Source organism: Octopus bimaculoides, chromosome 22, assembly GCF_046866305.1.
Source record: "Octopus bimaculoides isolate indiv1 chromosome 22, ASM4686630v1, whole genome shotgun sequence".
Lineage (NCBI taxonomy): Eukaryota > Metazoa > Mollusca > Cephalopoda > Octopoda > Octopodidae > Octopus > Octopus bimaculoides.
The window spans coordinates 10,335,297-10,356,819 of NC_142949.1; the positions used below are offsets into that span (position 1 = coordinate 10,335,297).

General features: G+C 39.7%; 1 protein-coding gene across 3 annotated transcripts in view; it reads right to left on the bottom strand.

The window, feature by feature from the left end:
- Nucleotides 1–2,835: 2,835 nt before the first annotated feature.
- The window catches only part of LOC106872096 (protein RRP5 homolog), a 72,124-nt gene continuing 53,436 nt past the window's right edge, over nucleotides 2,836–21,523 (bottom strand). For all 3 annotated transcript variants that reach the window (XM_089339700.1, XM_089339701.1, XM_089339699.1), the window contains exons 34-42: nucleotides 20,707–20,793; nucleotides 16,613–16,802; nucleotides 14,649–14,786; nucleotides 13,360–13,428; nucleotides 11,291–11,475; nucleotides 8,675–8,843; nucleotides 7,435–7,588; nucleotides 4,516–4,681; nucleotides 2,836–3,191 (exon numbers count right to left, since the gene is read on the bottom strand). In XM_089339700.1, coding sequence (XP_089195826.1) covers nucleotides 3,035–3,191; nucleotides 4,516–4,681; nucleotides 7,435–7,588; nucleotides 8,675–8,843; nucleotides 11,291–11,475; nucleotides 13,360–13,428; nucleotides 14,649–14,786; nucleotides 16,613–16,802; nucleotides 20,707–20,793 — 1,315 coding nt within the window. In that variant the 3' untranslated portion in view covers nucleotides 2,836–3,034. The remainder of the gene's footprint in view (nucleotides 3,192–4,515; nucleotides 4,682–7,434; nucleotides 7,589–8,674; nucleotides 8,844–11,290; nucleotides 11,476–13,359; nucleotides 13,429–14,648; nucleotides 14,787–16,612; nucleotides 16,803–20,706; nucleotides 20,794–21,523) is intronic.

The window sequence follows — 21,523 nt, forward strand, 5'->3', positions numbered from 1 at the left end:
TAAACAAACCCTCAACAACAGCAACAACAGTAATAATATGCCACACATGCAGCCTCATCTTCAGGTGAAGCACAAAGACAACAGAGATAACCACCCAGGGTCTCTCCCAAACCAGCACTCTATCTTCCCCTCTCTCAAGCACACGGTCACACAAACACAAGTACACGTATGCACCCCCAAGACACTGGTTCCTCCACATCCTGTAGCAAAGATGAGGGGCCACAAAAAACAAAAAAAAAAGACAACGCAAAAGAAAAGGACCTGCCCCTACATCAATACTTGAAAGCTCCAGTGTAAAGAACACATCATCATCGGTTAACGTCTGCTTTCCATGCTAGCATGGGTTGGACGATTTGACTGAGGACTGGTGAACCAGGCTCCAATCTGATTTGGCAGAGTTTCTACAGCTGGATGCCCTTCCTAACGCCAACCACTCAGAGAGTGTAGTGGGTGCTTTTACGTGCCACCGGCACGAAGGCCAGTCAGGCGGTACTGGCAACAGCCACACTCAAAATGGTGTGTTTTACGTGCCACCTGCACAGGAGCCAGTCCAGCAGCACTGGCAACGATCTCGCTTGAATGTCTTTAAACGTGCCAGGAAGGCAACGCTGGGCACAGGTGCCATCATGATTTCTCTTTCGCTTGCCCCAATAGGTCTTCGCAAGCTGAGTTTAGTGTTCAATGAGAGAGACATTGGTATGGGTGCCAGTCGTCGAATTTAGTTTGATTTCGATTTCACTTGCCTCAACAGGTCTTCGCAAGTGGAGTTTAGTGTCCAATGAAGGAAAGGTACGCATAAGTGGACTGGCTGCACCCCTGGCAGAGGCATGTCTAAACATCACACCCAACAACACTATTGCAACCCCACCTCGCTCCATAAAGAAAGCACACACAACAGTCAGCCACAGAGCCAACAAAAATTTGATGGTTCTCATAGCTGGAAATAATGAAATTGAGAAAGGGAATGCAATATGACACCAGCACCCTTAGGGTTATGGAAAGTTTAATGTTGGTACAAATGCCAGTAGAGACTTACATAAGCATCGGGGAGACTTTCCCCAATGACGTGAGAAACCCTGATGTCGAGGCCACTAACAGACTTTTGCAGGGTTTTGTAGAGAAACCACAACCAGATATGGAGCCTGGGGCAGTGAGCTGCTGACAGTACCGGAAAGGTAAGTAACCCTGCTCCTTTTTTTTTTCTCTCAACACTTTCAGGCCAACATGTGGTTATCTGAGTGAGTTGTATAAATGTATGTGGCCTGAGGTCACCCTGGAAGCAAGGTCGCTTGCTCAATGGCCTCAGGTCACTCAGGTTGGATGTGATAGCAGCCAGTGAGACCAGGATTTCTAAAACACACAAACTAGCCCCTGTTTTTGAATATTTTGTGAACTATGCATCTCTTAGTTGGCCTGGATCTCAAAGTATGGATGATCTTCCTGGATCCAGAGGGCAAGTCGGTGGTCCTGGATATGAGCAACAGCAAAGGTGGTACCTTCAAACTAGTCACTGTATGCACTTCAACAGGGGTGGGGCAGCCAGATTTCTATTGAAGGTTTTCTTTGGGATGTCATGCTCTTTAGTGCTAGTGGGCAAATGGAATGCTATCTTGAGCACATGCCTAGACAGGGTGGGGCTAGCTGATAGAAGGAGGTGTAAAAGCCTCACAAATCTGCTCAGTTGCTTGACAGGTACCAACTGGATTTCTCAAATGCACCTATGTGGGCATGGGCAAACCGCAAAGGGTTTTCCAGATCATATCTGGATAGAATATTTTGTAGGCCTGTAGACAGAAGTGGTATAAGTTTTCTGGAGCTCAAAGTTCTCAGCTACACAGACCACAAATCTGTGATCTGTAGGGTTGACATACATAAGAACTGAACTAGCAAAGCCAGGAGTCACACCAGGTACCATTGCTTGTTTTGGCTTGGTTTCTATGGCTGGATGCCCTTCCTAATTCCAACCACTTTACAGAGTGTACTGGGTGCTTTTTACATGGCACCATCACCCATGCTTATTACATGGCACCATCACCCATGCTTATTACATGGCACCAGCAACCACACCATGCTTTTTAAATGGAACCTTGGTTTTAGAATCTCAATTCTGTGGCAGTGGGCAAGTCTTTTCAAGTACTCTATCATCTCCTTCAAAAGGTTCCATGTTTTGAGATCAGCCTTTACTCTGCTGTCTCGCACCAAAAATCTCTATCTGGTTCTGTCCATCAGGTACAATTCATTCCCTCAAAACGGGGCACTGCTTTAAAGGATTTTAGTGAAACAACTTGACCCCAAGACTTTTTTTCTTTTTAAAGCCTAGTACTCATTCTGTTGGTCTTTTTTTGCCAAACCACTAAGTTGTGGGGACAAAAACAGACCAACACCGGTTGTTAAGCAGTGGTGGGGGACAAACACACATATATATATACAACAGACATCTCTCAGTTTCTATCAACCAAATCTACTCACAAGGCTTTGACCAGCCCAAAGTTATAGTAAAAGACACTTACTCAAGGTGCCATGCAGTGGGACTGAACCTGGAACCATGTGGTTGGGAAGCAAGCATGCTTCTTACCACACAACCATGTCTGCGCCTATGTGTATGTTGTTTTTACACACACACACACATATATATATATATATAAACACAAACACACATATACACACACACACATATATATATATATATATATAAAAACACAAACACATATACACACACACACACATATATATATATATACACACAATATATATTATTGAGCTGTTTTACTGTTGGATGCCCTTGCCCCCAACCCCCCTTAAACCATACCTGTTTTCAAAAAACAAAAACAAAAATTTGACTTCAGTTATGTATTTTATTCTTTTTCTTTTGTTTTGTGCCTGTTTTTTTTAATAAAAATCTGGTTCCAAATGTCCATACCAACAGCATCAGATCCTTCCCCTCCGTCCTGCTTCAAGCAACACTTATTTTTCATGTCCTTGGTGCTGTGATGAAATTTCTACAAACAATGAATGGAAATATAGTGATGGCAGCTCAATCCAGTTCATTTACATATTGCTTTGCTTTCTCGCGCACAGCTTCTTGGCTTTCTTTGTCACCGTTTTTCTCTTCAAAGTCCAAATAACGTTTGTAGAAGAATTTCATTTTGCGAGAGGAAAGCCTCAAGTTTGTTACTCGTTGAAAGAGATGCCTGAAAGAATTGTCAGAAAAAAAGAGAAATTAATGTAAAATAACCAAAGGTGGGTGCCATTAATTGAAAAGTTAACTATTAATCTGTTAACCAAAAAGTTAACTTCGATAACTGTTAATCAGTTGATTATTTCCAAATGTAATGGAAGTTATTGATAAACCGTTAACGTTAATTTTTATAGAAAAAAATTTTTTTTCATCATTTTTGCTTTAAAACCACATCTAAACACCTTTAATAAGTGCCAAAACTATAAAATCCGTTAACTTCAATTCAATTGAAGTTAATTAGTCTAATAACGATTTCCAAAGTTAACTTAAAAGTCAAATTGTTTACGAAAATGTTAACTTCATTAATTAACAATTAATGGATTAACGGTTTGATGCCCAGGTTTGAAAATAATATATAAGAGATCATTAACAACATGATAATGACGAAGATGACAATGATGACAATAATAATCCTTTCTGTTATAGCACAAGGCCTGAAATTTTGAGGGGAGGGAACTATTCGATTACATTTACCCCAGCACTTGACTGGTACTTTATTTTATCAACCTTGAAAGGATGAAAAGCAAAGTTGACCTTGGTAAGATTTGAACTCAGAATGTAAAGCCAGAAGAAATATCACAAGGTATAAATCATCATGTTTTAGCCAAAAATACACAATGTGTGAGAGCAAAAATAACTTATCTTATTGACCCTGAACGGGTGAATGTAGAGATGGACAGAACACCGTTGAGCATTTCCTCCAGTGTACTAACGATCCTGCCAGCTCATCAACTTAATCATAACAATGATGACAATAGCGAAAAATGTGACCATGTATCCTATGTATGCCAAAACTTGAGTATAAAACAAGAAGAATATTCGAACCGGATATGGTTGGTTTAAATGCTTAAAGATTGTGTTGTTGTTGTTGGCACTCCGTCACTTACGACGTCGAGAGTTCCAGTTAATCCGATCAACAGAACAGCCTGTTCGTGAAATTAACGTGCAAGTGGCTGAGCACTCCACAGACACGTCTACCCTTAACGTAGTTCTCGGGGATATTCAGCGTGACACAGTGTGACAAGGCTGACCCTTTGAATTACAGGTACAACAGAAACAGGAAGTAAGAGTGAGAGAAAGCTGTGGTGAAAGAGTACAGCAGGGTTCGCCACCATCCCTTGCCGGAGCCTCGTGGAGCTTTAGGTGTTTTCGCTCAATAAACACTCACAACGCCCGGTCGGGGAATCGAAACCGCGATCCTATGACCGCGAGTCCGCTGCCCTAACCACTGATTAACCAAAGATTAAACAACAAATAAAAAGCAAAACATGTCTTACCTGATTTGTTCGTTATCATCCTGTGACATTGCCATATCGATATAAATGGACCAGAGGTCAGTTCTTCGTGGATAATTACTAATGATATTTTCAAACATCGTCGTACCACGCTGGATGTCTCCGTATTTAAATTCCAGTTGTGCAATTTTAGAAACCAATGTTACATCTGAAGAAGAACCAAAAGTTCATTTTTTTCTTTTGATGTCTGAGTGAACTTAAAAAAAATGTTTTTGTTTTTATCTTATAGTCAAGAGAGATGTGGAAGTTGTTGTTAGTACTTTAGTTGGTTGTCATCATCATCATCATCATTTAACGTCCGCTTTCCATGCTAGCATGGGTTGGACGATTTGACTGAGGACTGGTGCAACCAGATGGCTACACCAGGCTCCAATCTAATTTGGCAGAGTTTCTACAGCTGGATGCCCTTCCTAACGCCAACCACTCAGAGAGTTGTATTTGTAATAAATGTAATGAGACGTGGCTGTGTGGTTAAGAAGTTTGGTTGCCAACCAGATGGTTCTGGGTTCAGTCCCATTGAACAGGCGAGTGTTTTCTAATACAGTCCTCGGCTGGTCAAAGCCTTGTGAGTGGATTTGCATGTGTGTGTGATTGTGTGAATGTGTGTATATGGAGGTGTGTGTATGCTTGTTTTCCCTTGTCTTGAAATTGTGAAATTGTGTGATAGCTGTAAATGAGCATAACCGTTATACAAGTGGTGTCATTCCTTTCCAATATTCAGCAGAAGGGATATCTGGCTTGAAAACAGGTGAAGGTTAGCAACAGGAAGGGCATCCAGCCATAGAAAGTCTGCCTCAATAAACTCCATCTGACTCATGCAAGCATTAAAATTTTATATATATATATTTTATATAAGAACATTAAAATGTTATATATATACATACATGCAGGGTGAGCCAAAAAAAACACACAAAATAAGTTCAATAAGTTCCGGAATTGCCAAAGACATGCTTCAATTTTTCTAAAATTGAATAAAATCATCATCACCATCATCATTTAATGTCCGCCTCTTATACTGGCATAGATTGGATGGTTTGACCGAGGGCTGGCAAACCTGAAGGCTATACCAGACTCCAATATGATCTGGTAGGTTTCTACAGCTGGATGACCTTTCTAATGCCAACAACTCTGAGAGTGTAGTGGGTGCTTTTTATGTGCCACCGGCATGAAGGCCAGTCAGGCGGTACCGGCATTGACCATGCTTGAATGGTGCTTTTTACATGCCACTTGCATGGGAGCCAGTCAGGCAGTACTGGCAACGACCAAATGATGAATATACATGTACTTGAGAATGATGAACAAAATGAATAACAATGTGAGAAAGGATTTTCAGATGTTGGGCCTCACAGAGAGGATGACAGGGGACCAAGATACCTGGCGGTTTGCTGTGCTTGAGAAGATATGTTAAGCTAAGTAAGAGCATGGTTGTCCTTACATGCCTCTCCAGCTGAGCGTGACACATAAAAAACATCTGTATTAGTGTTATGTCAACACACTCATGCAGGGTCAGCTTAGAAACACCCAGTACACTCTGTAAAGTGGTTGGCATTAGGAAGGGCATCCAGAGGTAGAAACTGTGCTAAAACAGACATGGAGCCTGGGTAGCTCCTGTCAAACCGTCCAACCCACGCCAGCATGGAAAACAGATTATGATGATGAACATAATATAAATAGAATGCAAAATGCATTCCTTGTTAGCGTAAAGCTCACCGTACAACAGCTGTCTGGGTACACGGTTGTCAGTCATTCTGATGACAAGTCCAGTCCAGTGTAACTAAGCCTTCAGCAACTTTGACTCAATGCTTGTTGAACAAGCTCTGTCCTGCACTTCTTGGTCTGTCACACTGTCCTGCCATATATACATATATATATATGTATATATATACATATATATGTATGTATATACATTCTTTTATTCTTTTAGTTGTTTCAGTCATTTGACTGCGGCCATGCTGGAGCACTGCCTTAGAGGGTTTTAGTCAAAGAAATCAAGCCCAGGACATATTCTTTGTAAGCCTAGTACTTATTCTATCGGTTTACTTTTGCTGAACTGCTAGTTTAGAGGGACATAAACACGCCAGCACTGGTTGTCAAGTGATGGTGGGGAGCAGCAGACAAACACAGACAGACACACAGATATACATACGATGGGCTTCTTTCAGTTTCCATCTACCAAATCCACTCACAAGGCTTTGGCTGTCCCAAGGCTATAGTAGAAGACAACTTGCCCAAGGTGTCCACGTGATGGGACTGAACCCAGAACCATGCGGTTTGGAAGCAACCTTCTTACCACACAGCCACATCTGCACCTATATATATATATACACACACACACACACATATATATGAATGTATGACTGTGCATACCTTTGTCCTGACAACCATCCCTGTCATACAAACAGTTTTGTTCATTTCCAGTCTGTTGTGTAAAGCATGCCTGGCCATTGGGAAGCATTACCTTGCTTGGAAGCAGTTGAGGGTTGGTGACAGGAAAGGCACCCAGCTCTAGAAAATCCGCCTTAACAAATTCTGTCTGACCCATGCAAACATGGCAAAGTGAATCATCATCATCGTTTAATGTCCGCTTTCCATGCTAGCATGGGTTGGACGATTTGACTGAGGACTGGCGAACCAGATGCCTACACCAGGCTCCAATCTGATTTGGCAGAGTTTCTACAGCTGGATGCCCTTCCTGACGCCAACCACTCCGAGAGTGTAGTGGGTGCGTTTACGTGCGACCGGCATGAGGGCCAGTCTGTTGGTACTGGCAACGACCATGCTCAAATGGTGTTTTTACGTGCCACCTACATAGGAGTAAGTCCAGCAGCACTGGCAACGACCTCACTCAAATGTATCTAAATAAAACTCTGATTAAAATGAGATTGAAATGTCAAGACTTACGATTTTTCTTGTCGATGACCTGTACAGCTTTTTCAATCAGTTCCCTTCCTTGCTCCAAGAAACCATTTTTGAAGCAAAATATGGCAAAATGAATCCAGACATCCTTCTCTTTACGGAACCGTTTCAGTAAAATATCATAAACATCCCTTGCTGCCTGTAAAAGTGGAAACAATTTTGTTACATTTACCATTGACAACAACAGTTACAACTGCACACATCTTTCTCTGTCTCTGTCTGTATATATATATATATATACATATCTACATATTTGGATTTCAACATTTTGTTTAGGCATTGCATGACTAATAACCTTGTGTAGAACTAAATATATACATAGGCTTCAGAACAAAGTGGTAATAAGGAAATGAGATGACAAACGAATAAAGGATTATCTTATGAACTTCATTAGCTCATAAGACAATTGTTTATTCCTTTGTCATCTCATTTTCTTATTTGTATTTTTATAAACTCTTTATTTCAATGCCTCCATCCCTCTCAAAGATTCCTTGTTTTGCAAAGTTACTTGGTGACCCCTCCACCACCAGTTCCGGTGCCACTTAAAAGCATCTAGTCCACACTGTAAAGTGGTTGGCTTTTGGAAGGTCATCCAGCAGTAAAAACCATGCCAAAACTGACCTCCACAATTAGAGTTTGGCACTTCTTTAATTTTATTACCCAAATTAATTAAAGCAAAAGGCAGTGCATTTTAGCAAGTATTCAGTAATGAAAAAGTTAACCCTTTCGTTATTATATTTCTGACCAAAATACACCCCTCATGAGTTTGAATTAAATTCTAAAATAATCATGAATTTAGACTAGTCTCATTAAACACCTGTAACTTTTTTATTTATCAACATATTAATGTGATATTTGGAACATAATTAAAGAAAGGGTTCTTAATCAATTCTATTGCATAATTTTTGTCTCAAAGTTCTCCACGTACTGGGGTGGGGGGTGTACTGCTAGTGTCTCTCACATGTAAATATTGGTTCAGCTTCACAAATCGTACTCGTTCATAATACTCGAAATATATTCATCGCCAAAAGGTTCCTGATCGCTCCAGTAATTTGTTATTCTGGGTAACTGTCCAATACCCATAATAATATTTATGGCAAAAAATGCCTGTATTTCATCTACAGTTGCAGGAAACCACAAGCTATCTCTTTTCTCCGGTTTGTTTACATTCTGCGTAACGGTTTGTTTCCGCAGTAACGAAAGGGTTAAACCAAAGATTTCTTACTTGAATTTTCCCTGATTTTGTGTATATATTCACAAGCTGTTGATAAACCTTCAGAGGCTGGTTTTGCTGTAGCGCTCTCTGCAGAACTGCATTTAGATTCTCTTTGCTCCCATATAAGTTTTCAAGGTTCAGATAAGCAATCCAAACATTAAATTTCTCTTGCTCTTCCCTAAAGAAAAAAAAAATCAGCAATGAAGATAGAAATCAGTTTGTGTTAAGAAGGGCAGTGAAAGTAGCAGAAATTAGACTGAGATTAAATCAATATTTAGTTTTTGTCCTTATCCATTGTGAGTTTGAATCTTGCTAGGGCTCACTTCGATTCCCTTATCCTTCAAAAGTGAATAAAATATATATTTACTGAGCATATACTTGTGTTTATTCAATCAAGTTATCAGCCATCCTTGGATGACTAATGGTTGGCATTTGGAAGGTCATCCAGTGGTAAAAACCATGCCAAAATAGACCTGGCCTATGCTGTAAATATATATATCTATAAAAATAAATAAATAAATAAATATATATATATATATATATATATATATATATATATATATATATATATATATCGCCTGACTGGCCTTCGTGCCGGTGGATGATCCATAAAAGCACCCACTACACTCTCGGAGTGGTTGGCGTTAGGAAGGGCATCTAGCTATAGAAACTCTGCCAGATCAGATTGGAGCCTGGTGTAGCCATCGGGTTTCACCAGTCCTCAGTCAAATCGTCCAACCCATGCTAGCATGGAAAGCAGACGTTAAACGATGATGATGATGATGATGATATCTATATATATATATATATATATATATATATATATATATATATACATATACATATATATAAAAGTAAATATATATATCCATGTATATGGTAGCATGGTAGCATCACCATCACTCTACGCCAGCCCGGAGCTAGTAAATCTTGTGTTTCCAACAAGTATCTGCTTTTCATGCTGGCATGTGTTGTCCTTATTCATTGTGATTTTGAATTCTGCTAGGGGTCACTTTGGTTCCCTTATCCTTCAAAAGTGAATAAAATACGCATTTACTGAGCATATACGAGCGTCTGGTCAATCAAGTATGTGGCCTTATGCCTAATGTAAAAAAAAAATCTATTAGACATATGCATGACTGTGGTTAAGAAACCTGCTTTTGCAGTCACGTGGTTTCAGGTTCAATCCCACAGCACAGCACCTTGGACAAGCGCCTTCTACTATACAGACCTGGACTGAGCAATGTGGACTTGTGAGTGAATTTGGTAGACAGAAACTATGTGGAAGCCTGTCTTATACATAGATGCATACATAACTGATGTTTGTTGGAGAGACAAGAGCCATCTAGTCATCCAAGGATGGTTGATGACTTAATTGAATAAACACAAGTATATGCTCAGTAAATATATATTTTGTTTACTTTTGAAGGATAAGGAAATCAAAGCGAGCTCTTGCAGGATTTGAACTCACAATTGGATGAGGACAACACATGCCAGCATGGAAAGCAGATGTTTGTTGGAGCAACAAAGGCCGTCTAGTCATCCTAGGATGGCTGATAACTTGCGTAATGAAAAAGAGTTGCACATCATCAACCTCGCTCTCTCATTCATGGTCATCTTCAGTCCAGTGACAAGACCAGGTCAAGACGACCCACGATGGAGGCTGATGCAATGGATGATCAAGATGTCTTATTTGCTATATCATGCTCTCTACACTCCACAATGCATGGCCCTACTTGCCTTGCACGTCTGTTGAAACAACGGAGGCTTTTTTTGCAGAGATCCAGTCTTCACATGCATAGGCAAGTAAGCCCTAATATGCTAACTAACCCACAGCTGGGATCTTGACAGGTGCTACTATTACAGGTCAGAATAGACCTGGGATCAATAGTGCTAAGAGGTGCTTCCACACTCCTCAAAATCCTGGAACTCCCAAACTAGGGATGCAGCTTAAAGTCGTACCCAAGATTACATACACACACACACATACACAAATATATATTCTTTTATTTTTTTTACCTGTTTCAGGCATTTGACTGCGGCCATACTGGAGCACTGTCTTATGTTTTATTTGAAGAAATCGACCCCAGGACTTATTCTTTGTAAGCCTAGTACTTATTCTATCAGTGTCTTTTACCGAGCTGGCCACTAAATTACAGGGACATAAATACATCACCGCTGATTGTCAAGCAATGGTATATGTGTGTGTGTGTGTGTGTCTGTGTGTGCGTGTGTGAACAAACACAGACACAAACGTATATATATATATATATATATATATATATACAGGGTGTCCACAAAGTCTGGGTACATGGGATTAACACATACTTTAAGAAATTACTATTTCTTATGTTATGATTTTATATATATATATATATATATATATATGATGATGATGGGCTTCTTTCAGTTTCTGTCTACCAAATCCACTCACAAGGCTTTGGTCAGCCCAAGGCTATAGCAGAAGACACTTACCCAAAGTGCCACACAGTGGGACTGAACTCGGAATCATGTGGTTGGGGAGCAAGCTTCTTACCATGCATTGATCTGGCTATGAGTATAGCCAGCTTCCTTAAAATTTTTACCACAGGCTACAAATGTACAAAGAACTACTAAAAATCTCACCGGAATAAGATGGTCTTCAGAGCTCTCTCTGCGATGGATCGTGCCTTATCAATCTCAGCTGTTTCCAAATGGAAAGCCATGTACCGTAGCCACAACATGGAACTGTCTGGCGAATGGAGGAGAAGACGGTCAAAATCATCAGCAGTTTCGGGCAGTTTTTCTCCAATGACCCGTTGACGTTCAATCTGAAATAAGTCAATCAAGATAACAGCTTAGTTAGTTAGTTGGCACTCCGTCGCTTACGACGTCGAGGGTTCCAGTTGATCCGATCAACGGAACAGCCTGCTCGCGAAATTAACGTGCAAGTGGCTGAGCACTCCACAGACACGTGTACCCTTAATGTAGTTCTCGGGGATATTCAGCGTGACACAGTGTGACAAGGCTGACCCTTTGAATTACAGGCACAACAGAAACAGAAAGTAAGAGTGAGAGAAAGTTGTGGTGAAACAGTACAGCAGGGTTCGTCACCATCCCTTGCCGGAGCATCGAGGAGCTTTAGGTGTTTTCGCTCAATAAACACTCACAACGCCCGGTCTGGGCTGGGAATCGAAACTGCAATCCTATGACAGCGAGTTCGCTGCCCTAACCACTGGGCCATTGCGCCTACACCAAGATAACAGTATTAAGAATAATAATAATGAAGATAGCAACAATGATTAAGTCATTGATTGATTTCAAGAACATATAAGAACAAAACTAAATCTCAGTGCTCAACAATTTCTTTAATGATGATGTCGACAATATTATCTTTATTACTGAGTTCAAATCCTGCCGAGGTCGACTTTGCCTTTTATCCTTTTTGGGGTCGATAAAATAAGTACCAGTTGCATACTGGGGTTGATGAAATTGACTATCCACCTCCCCCAAATTTCCGGCCTTGTGCCTTCAGTAGAAAGAATCATCATCATCATTGTTATCATTAATACTATCAATAATTTCTAATTTTGGCACAAGCCTATCAATTTTTAGAGGAGGGGGTAAGCTGATTATATTGACCCCAGTGTTTCACTGGTATTTGATTTATTGACCCCGAAAGGATGAAAGGCATATTCAACCTCAGTGGAATTTGATCTCAGAGCTTAAGGACAGATCTAGCCATTCACACTTACCCTTGACTGTCATTCTAAAAATATACAATCACATCATCAGAATCTCAAAGCTAAAAGATAATGCATAATTAATTCAAAGTAATGTCAATAAAAGACATTCTATTGGACAGAATAATCTGAATGCTAAGGGTTAAACCAACCATATCTGGGACAAATATTCTACTGGTTTCATGTTCTATCCAGCCAGATCCAGCCTTTCACACCTATTCATCATCATCATCGTTTAACGTCCGCTTTCCATGCTAGCATGGGTTAGACGATTTGACTGAGGACTGGTGAACCAGATGGCTACACCAGACTCCAATCTGATTTGGCAGAGTTTCTACAGCTGGATGCCCTTCCTAATACCAACCACTCCGAGAGTGTAGTGGGTGCTTTTATGTGCCACCGGCACGAAGGCCAGTCAGGCGGTACTGGCAACGGCCACACTCAAAATGGTGTATTTTACGTGCCACCTGTACAGGAGCCAGTCCAGTGGCACTGGCAACGATCTCGCTCGAATGTCTTTACACGTGCCACCGACACAAGTGCCAGAAGGTGACGCTGGGCACAGTTACCATCATGATTTTGCTTTCGCTTGCCCCAATAGGTCTTCACAAGCCGAATTTCGTGTCCAATGAAAGAGATGACGTTGGCATGGGTGCCAGTCGTCGAATTTAGTTCGATTTCGATTTCACTTGCCTCAACAGGTCTAAAGGCTATGAGATAATGCATGACTAATTCAAAACACTGAATAAATAAGCATTAAATTCAACAGACTATTCTGAATGCTAAAGGGTTGAACCAGCTATATTCAGCTCAAATATTCTACTTGTTTTATGTTCAAACAAGCCAGATTCAGCCTTTCATACCTACCCAACAATGTCATTCTATAAATATATAATGACATAATTGAAATCTGAAAGCTACGAGATAATGGAATAGAAAGGGTTCGTGAGGAGAACCAACCTATATACTTACTTCATATAACCTTTCTTCTTCCTGTTTTTTTTCAAGCTTCTTAGCAGCTTTCTTTTTCTTGAGGAGTTTCTGTAAAATTAAGAACATTGCAGGTAAATAAGAAAACAATAATTTGAACAGGAGGTGTATATAAATGAACAGTAATTAATCTAAATGAAGAAGGTGCAATTAGAAGTGGGAACAGAAAAGAGATTCGGTTAGGAATCAGTATGTCCTGATTTATCAAGTTAACATCACAATAACTTCACAAACACTTTATATGTGTGGATGTATATATTGTGTTCTATGTATATATTGGGTTGGTGCATAATTATTGTGACTTTTTTCAACAAATTTCTTAATATGAAATTAATAATAAAGAAGTGAGAGTAGCAGATGTAAACTGTTATACATCCTGTCTCTTGTGCACATATTCTGTATACATTCTTTTGTACATATCTGCTGTGGATGGCTTTCCCCTCCACCTTTGCCCCCTACATGCTATAGCAACTTCCATGTACCTCTAACACCCATCACTGTTACTACACATCTCTCATTCTTTCCCTGCTTCCCTCTGCCACCTCACACACCATCATTATCGTTCAACATCTGTTTTCCATGCTAGCATGGGTCAGACGGTTTGACATGGAGCTGGCCAGTTGGAACACTGTCCAGGCTCTAATTGTCTGTTTTGGCATGGTTTCTATGACTGGATACCCTTCTTAACCCATTACCTACCAGTGATCTCATATGAGATCAATTAAAAATTACAAATTTCCTAATTATCTGTCAATATTTACACATATCTAACCTTTTTGCTATATCTACTAGGTATATATTTCTCTGATATTCAAATGAGGTTTGCTAATTTTTCACCCAATATTCTCGCTTATTTCTATTTAAAATGTTATTTTGATCATTCCAGCATGTTTCTAAGGCTGTTTTATGCTAGAAATCAAAGTTTCATAAAAAAATTCCAGTTAATAGAATTATGGGAGGTAATGGGTTAATGCCAACCACTTTACAAAATGTGCAGGGTACTTTTTACGTGACACAGGCACAATTGCATTTTACGTGGCATTGGCACATGTGCATTTTACGCGGTGCAGGTCCCTGCAAGACAAAGACCTCTCACCTGGGAGAGGGAATGGAGGCATGGCCATAAAGGACATGCCTGCATGTATGGAGGGCTGCGATTTTACTAAGCTTGATGGGTCTTCTCAAATACAGCAAATCGCCATAAGTCCTGGTCCCTTGTCGTCTCCTCAGTGAGGTTTAGCATATGAAGAAAACAAATCAAAAATACTTACACCTGTAGATGATTCTCCATCCTTGTCTTCGCTCATTTCAATGTCGTCATCACTGCTGCTGACATGACCGTTCTGGTTTGTTGGGGCAACAGTTTCATTATCCCAGTTAAAGAAGACAGGGGGCATAACTTCAATTGACTTTAGAAAGAAAAAAAAAAAAAAAAAAAACCAGAAGATCTGAGTATTTGTTGACATTTAATTACTACAGGATACACACACACAAATAATTATGTATTGGAAGGGAATACAGTATAAAACACTTTGCCCAAAGTGTTACTCGGTGGGACTGAACCCAAACCCACATGGTTACAAAATGAACACTTTAACCACACAGTCATGTCTGTGCCTTGGATGTGATGGAGAAAATGAAGTATAATGAATAAGAAAAAAGGACAGGTCTGAAGGAGATTAATACAGGGTTGGCCAAAAGTCACCCGACAATAATTCAAAATTCCATAAATACTATCTCTAATTCTGTATTGACTCGAATGGAAAAACGTGTTGCTCAAGAAGGACTTCAGTTCAAACAATTTTCATGATGTTTCATATTTAGATGATTTTATTAAATTCATTCAGTTGTTAAACATAAATAAATCTAGGAATTAAATGGTTTTGACTTACTGTCAGGTGACTTTTGTCCAACCCTGTATATTCAATAAGTGATAAGAGAGATTGGATCACTGGTTCTCAACCAGGGTTCATATGACCCCTGGGGGCACATATGAGATTTTGTTGTTAAAGTTTATGAGCAATAGGTGCAGGAGTGGCTGTGTGGTAAGTAGCTTGCTTACCAACTACATGGTTGTGGGTTCAGTCCCACTGCGTGGCACCTTGGGCAAGTGTCTTCTACTATAGCCTCGGTCCGACCAAAGCCTTGTGAGTGAATTTGGTAGACGGAAACTGAAAGAAGCCCATCATATATATGTATGTGTGTTTGTGTGTCTGTGTTTGTTCCACCATCATCGCTTGACAACCGATGGTGGTGTGTTTATGTCCCCGTAACTTAGCGGTTCGGCAAAAGAAACCGATAGAATAAGTACTAGGCTTCCAAAGAATAAGTCCTGGGGTCGATTTGCTCGACTAAAGGCGGTGCTCCAGCATGGACGCAGTCAAATGACTGAAACAAGTAAAAAAGTAAAAGAGTAATGAATTGGTCGTAGACCTACAATACACAAAATATTTTAACAATTTTTTAATACATCATCATCATTTAATGCCCATTTTCCATACTGGCATGAGCTGGATGATCTGACAGGAGCTGGCCAGGATCCAATTGTCTGCTTTGGCATGGTTTCTCTGGCTGGATGTTCTTCCTAATGCCAACCACTTTACAGTGTGTGCTGGGTGCATTTTACGGGCTACCAGCACAAGTGCATCCTATGAGGCACTGGCACGAGTGCATTTTATGTGGCACCAGCGTAATTCCTAATAATACTTAATTACTTTTTTACTTGTTTCAGTCATTTGACTGCGGCCATGCTGGAGCACCACCTTTGGTCAAATAAATCGCCCCCAGGACTTACTCTCTGTCTATCGGTCTCTTTTTGCCAAGCCACTAAGTGACGGGGACGTAAACACACTGACATCGGTTGTCAAGCGATGGTGGGGGAGGGGACAAACACAGACACAAACAACAAACACATACATACATATATATACACGATGGGCTTCTTTCAGTTTCCATCTACCAAATCCACTCACAACGCTTTGGTTGGCCTGAGGCTATAGTAGAAGACACTCGCCTAAGGTGCCACTCAGTGGGACTGAACCGGGAACCATGTGGTTGGGAAACAAATTTCTTAGTAGGATTTTTTTTTAATATGGGGGTCTGGTAGAGTGAGACAGGGATCAAAGGGGTGCATAGGCAAAATATGGTTGAGATTACACAGCCAGGCACATGCAATATAAGAAGATGGTTGGCACTCACTCACCACTGTTTGTAATTTTTTTGAAACAGAATTTACCTTTTTAGAGTCCCGCTTGCACTTCTTTTCCTTTGGATCTTTTCCAGTACCATCATCGTCATCACTATCAATGTTACCTTCAGACTTTCGTTTCGTTGCTCTTTTCTTCTTCTTCAACTTTGAGCTTTCCAGGGTTGTGGAGTCTGGATCAACAGCCATTTCTTTACTAATTCTTGCAGATTTTGGTTGACTGAAAACATTCAAAAAGAAATCCATTCTTGATGCATTTACTCAGCGGAAAAAACACAAAACAAATTTTAATGATGAGCATTTAATTTGTCTGTTGTCTGATCAACTGGATTTCTACTTATCAAAGCAACATGTGTGAAGGCGTGCGGTCTAGTACAGTGGTTCCCAACCCTTTTATTTAAATGAATTTTCCCATCGACCCCTTTCAATATACTTATTCTTATGCGTATGGTGCTTTTATGGGCCACCAGCACGGGGAGCCAGTCAGGCGGCACTGGCATCAGCCACAACTACAATTTCCATTTGATTGTGGCTTGATTTGATTTTGATTTTGATGTATAAATGAAATTTTGAATTTAGTTCATGGACCCCCAGTACCGCCTTTGCAGACCACCAGGATCCGCAGACCCCAGGTTGGAAACCACTGGTCTAGTAGTTAGGGTGTTGCACTCATGATTGCAAGATAGAGGTTTCAATTCCCAGACTGAGCAATGCATTGTGTTCTTGAGCAAAACGCTTCATTTGATGTAGCTCCAGCTGGCAGAAATGAGTATTACTGTGATGGACCGGCATCCCATCAAGGGGGTTATAAAAATGTCACATGCAGGTGGCACGTAATAAGCACTGTTCAAGTGGTGGGCCTCATGGAAGCAGTGACAGGTGACTGAGACCTTTGGTAATATACTTTGCTTGTATAGACCTGTGAAGCCAAGTGAGACCGTAGTTGTGGTCGATGCCAGTGTCATGCTGGTGGCATGTAAAAAAACCCACTACACTTTTGGAAGGGTTGGTGTTAGGAAGGGCATCCAGCTGTAGAAAGCTTGTCAAATCAGATCAGCACCAGGTGCAGCTCCCCGGCTTACCAGTTTTCAGTCAAACTGTCCAACCCATGCCAGCATGGAAAACGGACGTTACATAATGATGATGATGATAATAATGATGACAGAAACCGGCCCTGTAACTCTATGACTAGGGAAGGCGCTTTATCCTTTACCCTGTCCACTCAGCTATAAATGGGAACCCTGCAAGAGACCAGCATTCTGTTCAGGGGAAGGGCATTGCACCCCCCACCCCACCCCCACACAACAGACAGAAGGCTGACACCATTCAAAGACTGCAACAATAAAAGGAAGTGCATTGTAACCAGGGATGTATAACAACATCCAATAGTCTGATCAATACAGTGAAATTAACATGTTACTCGCTGAGTATTCCACAGACATACGTACCCTTAACCCTTTAGCATTCAGTTTACTCTATTTAAATGTAACGCTTAGTTATTCACATTGCTTTGAATTAATCATGCATTATCTTGTAACTTTGTACATCATTGCTAACTTTTAGAATGACATTGTAGGGTAAGTGTGAGAGGCCAGATCTGGCTGGTTTTAAACATAGAACAGATAGAAAATTTGGGCTGAATCTGGTCAGATCAACCCATTTGCTATCATATTTCTGTTGAAACATACTTCTTTTTCCTAATGGATTTTGAAAAATAATGAAAAATTCTGTAAAATAATTTTGTCATCATTAAGCTGGTGTTTGGAACATAAATTAAACATGAAATTTTGATGGTTTAAAAAAGGGAGCTGGTTTAACCCTTTAGCATTCAGATTACTCTTTCAAATATGATATTTATTTATTTATTCTTTTATTCGTTTCAGTCATTCGACTGCGGCCATGCTTGGTCTCTTTTGCCAAACCACTAAGTTACGGGGACATAAACAAACCAGCATTGGTTGTCAAGCAATGGCAGTGGGACAGACAGACACACACACACAACAAGCTTCTTTCAGTTTCCGTCTACCAAATCCATTCACAAGGCTTTTGGTTGATCTGAGGCTATACTAGAAGACATTTGACCAAGATGCCACAACAGTAGGAATGAACCTGGAACCATGTGGTTGGGAAGCATGCTTCTTACCACACAGCCACGCCTGCGCCTGTTTATACATGTAGTTTTGAATTAATCCTAGCTTCAAAATTTCAATGAATGTGATTGTCTATTTTTAGAATGACATTGCAGAGTATGTGTGAGAGGCTAAATCTGGCAGGTTTGAACATAAAACAGGTACAATATTTAGGCGGGATATGTGCTACTGGCATTCCATCGGTTAAAACAAGGGTTCCAGTTGATTCAATCAATGGAACAGCCTGCTTGTAAAATTAACGTGCAAGTGGCTGAGCACTCCACAGACAACCATGTACCCTAAACATAGTTCTCGGGGAGATTCAGCGTTACACACAGTGTGACAAGGCTGGCCCTTTGAAATATAGGTACTTATCATTTTTTCCAGCTGAGTGAACTGGAGCAATGTGAAATAAAGTGTCTTGCTCAAGGACACAATGTGCCACCAGGAATTGAACTCACGACCTTATGATCGTGAGCCGAATGCCCTAACCACTAAGCCACAGGCCTTCACATTTGGGCCAGACATGGCTGGTTTAAATGCTAAAAGGTTAAAGAACGAAAGGCAGTTTGAGGTGGGTTGGTATCAAAAGAGTTAAATACTGAAAGTCCCAGGTCAAATCAGTGTGACATTGTATGACAAATCATCCAGCAGGCTTCCACACAGTTTCCACCAATGTAATAATTTTACTTGGACCTGAGGTGATGGTAAAAGAAACTTGTCCAAGATGACTTGAAGTGAGGCTGAACTTGGGACCTGATGATCACCAAGCTAAGTTCTAACCACTCAACCAAGCCTACTTCCAATACAGTAAATAGAAATAGGACACACTTAGAAATATTTTGGCATAGAATTTCATGTCATTGGGTTAAAGTGCCTTTCATCCAGTGAAATGCAATACACAACTGCAGAATGGCATATAATTAAGATTGGTTTAATTAAGGTGTGGCATTGATTGTTGACTTGAAAAGCCTCCAGAGTGCAAAGAACACACAACCACTGCAAATCCACGATGTCACCCACCAAACATAATTATCCTGAATAGGTGTTGAAAAGTTCCTGGCTTTAAGGATATGGCAAAATGTCTGGTTGGAAAACAGAAGGACTGTTGCAATAAGTGAGTGAATTTCAGAGGGGAAGAATATGTCCAATAAAATCATAATTAACTGAGCCTCCTGTATTTTTTTTAACCCAAAGCCAGGAACTTTTTAGCACCCCTTTGTGTGTGACTGTGTGTGTCTATATATACATACATATATATATTATATATATATATATATATATATATATATATATATATATACATACATACATATATATAATGAATAAATAAGTGATATAGATATCCACTTTATACAGCTCAACCAATTAGCGCTCTGATAGAGCTTCAGGAATATAAAATTAAGGAGAGAAGATAAATTCAAAGGTCGATGTATATTCCATCCATATTAACGAAATTCTCAATGGTATACAAAATACATACTATATAAATCGACCTTTGAATTTGTCTTCTCTCCTTCTTAATTTTATATATATCAAACATAAATTAAAAACAGAACACAAAGGATAGCTTGAAATACGTGTACTGCGATATCCTTTGTGCTCTTGTTTTTAATTTATGTTTGATATATTCTCTCACCTCTGCCACTATCTGGCATATACAGGTGCTTACACTTATCAAGTATTCCCTCTAAACTTACAGTACCTATATATATATATATATATACACACACACACACACGAGGGGCTGCTAGAAAGTTCCTGGCTTTAAGGGTATCACGGAAGGCCTGATTGGAAGCCCAGCCTTCCAAGCCCTTTTACAGGGCTTAGAAAAACTGAAGGGCTGCTGCAATAAGTGTGTAAATCCGAGAGGGGAATGTGTTGAATAAAATCATTAACTGATTCTCCAGTATTTTCTTTACCCAAAGCCAGGAACCTTTTATTACATCCTCGTATATGTCAAAATTATATCAAATGGACAAAGAAGGTACTAACCTAGCAGTTTCCTGTAACCTTTTTGTAAGCCGTGCGATTTGTTTGACTGGCTGATACAGTTTAACAATATATTTACCATTGATACGTCTAAAATAACAGAAAGAAAAAAAACAAAAAAAAAAAACAAATGAATAAAACATTGAAAAAGTCATTTCATCTTTTAATAAAAACATATTGGATAATGTAGTCCTAGATATACTAAGTCAGAAAAAAAAAAAAAAAAAAGACAAACAGGCTTCGAAAGATCTTTGGTCTATGGCTGGCCTGTGACTGAAAAACAACATCAACCATTAAGCTATAGCCAACACACAGGTACTAAACTCAAATCACTCAGTAGTTACCTGGACTGTAGACCACAGTGGTTTGTGGCCTACAGAATGAGTAAACCTCAGTCTCATTAACTGGAGCAGAGCTCTAATTAATGAAACAAACTATTGTTCTCTTTCTTTTGCTAACAATTAACCAATGCCTCCTTTGCTATGATTCAGTAAAATTAAATGCACTGTATTTACATATGCATATATATATATATATATATATATATATATATATATATATATATATATATATATATATAAAATAAAAATAAGCAACAAGGATATATAAGCATGGACAATGGATGTTTGATGATGATATGTATGTATTATATATTGTATGTGGACAGTTAGATGTAGGACTGCTATTGTTGAGGTTTAGTGCCCCATACAGATTATCCCCATCCTATCTGCTTCCAGTATAGTGGTTAAGTAATTACTACACTTAGTAGTATTACTAGTTATAATATACAGAGCAAATGTAGGAGAAATTATGACAAACA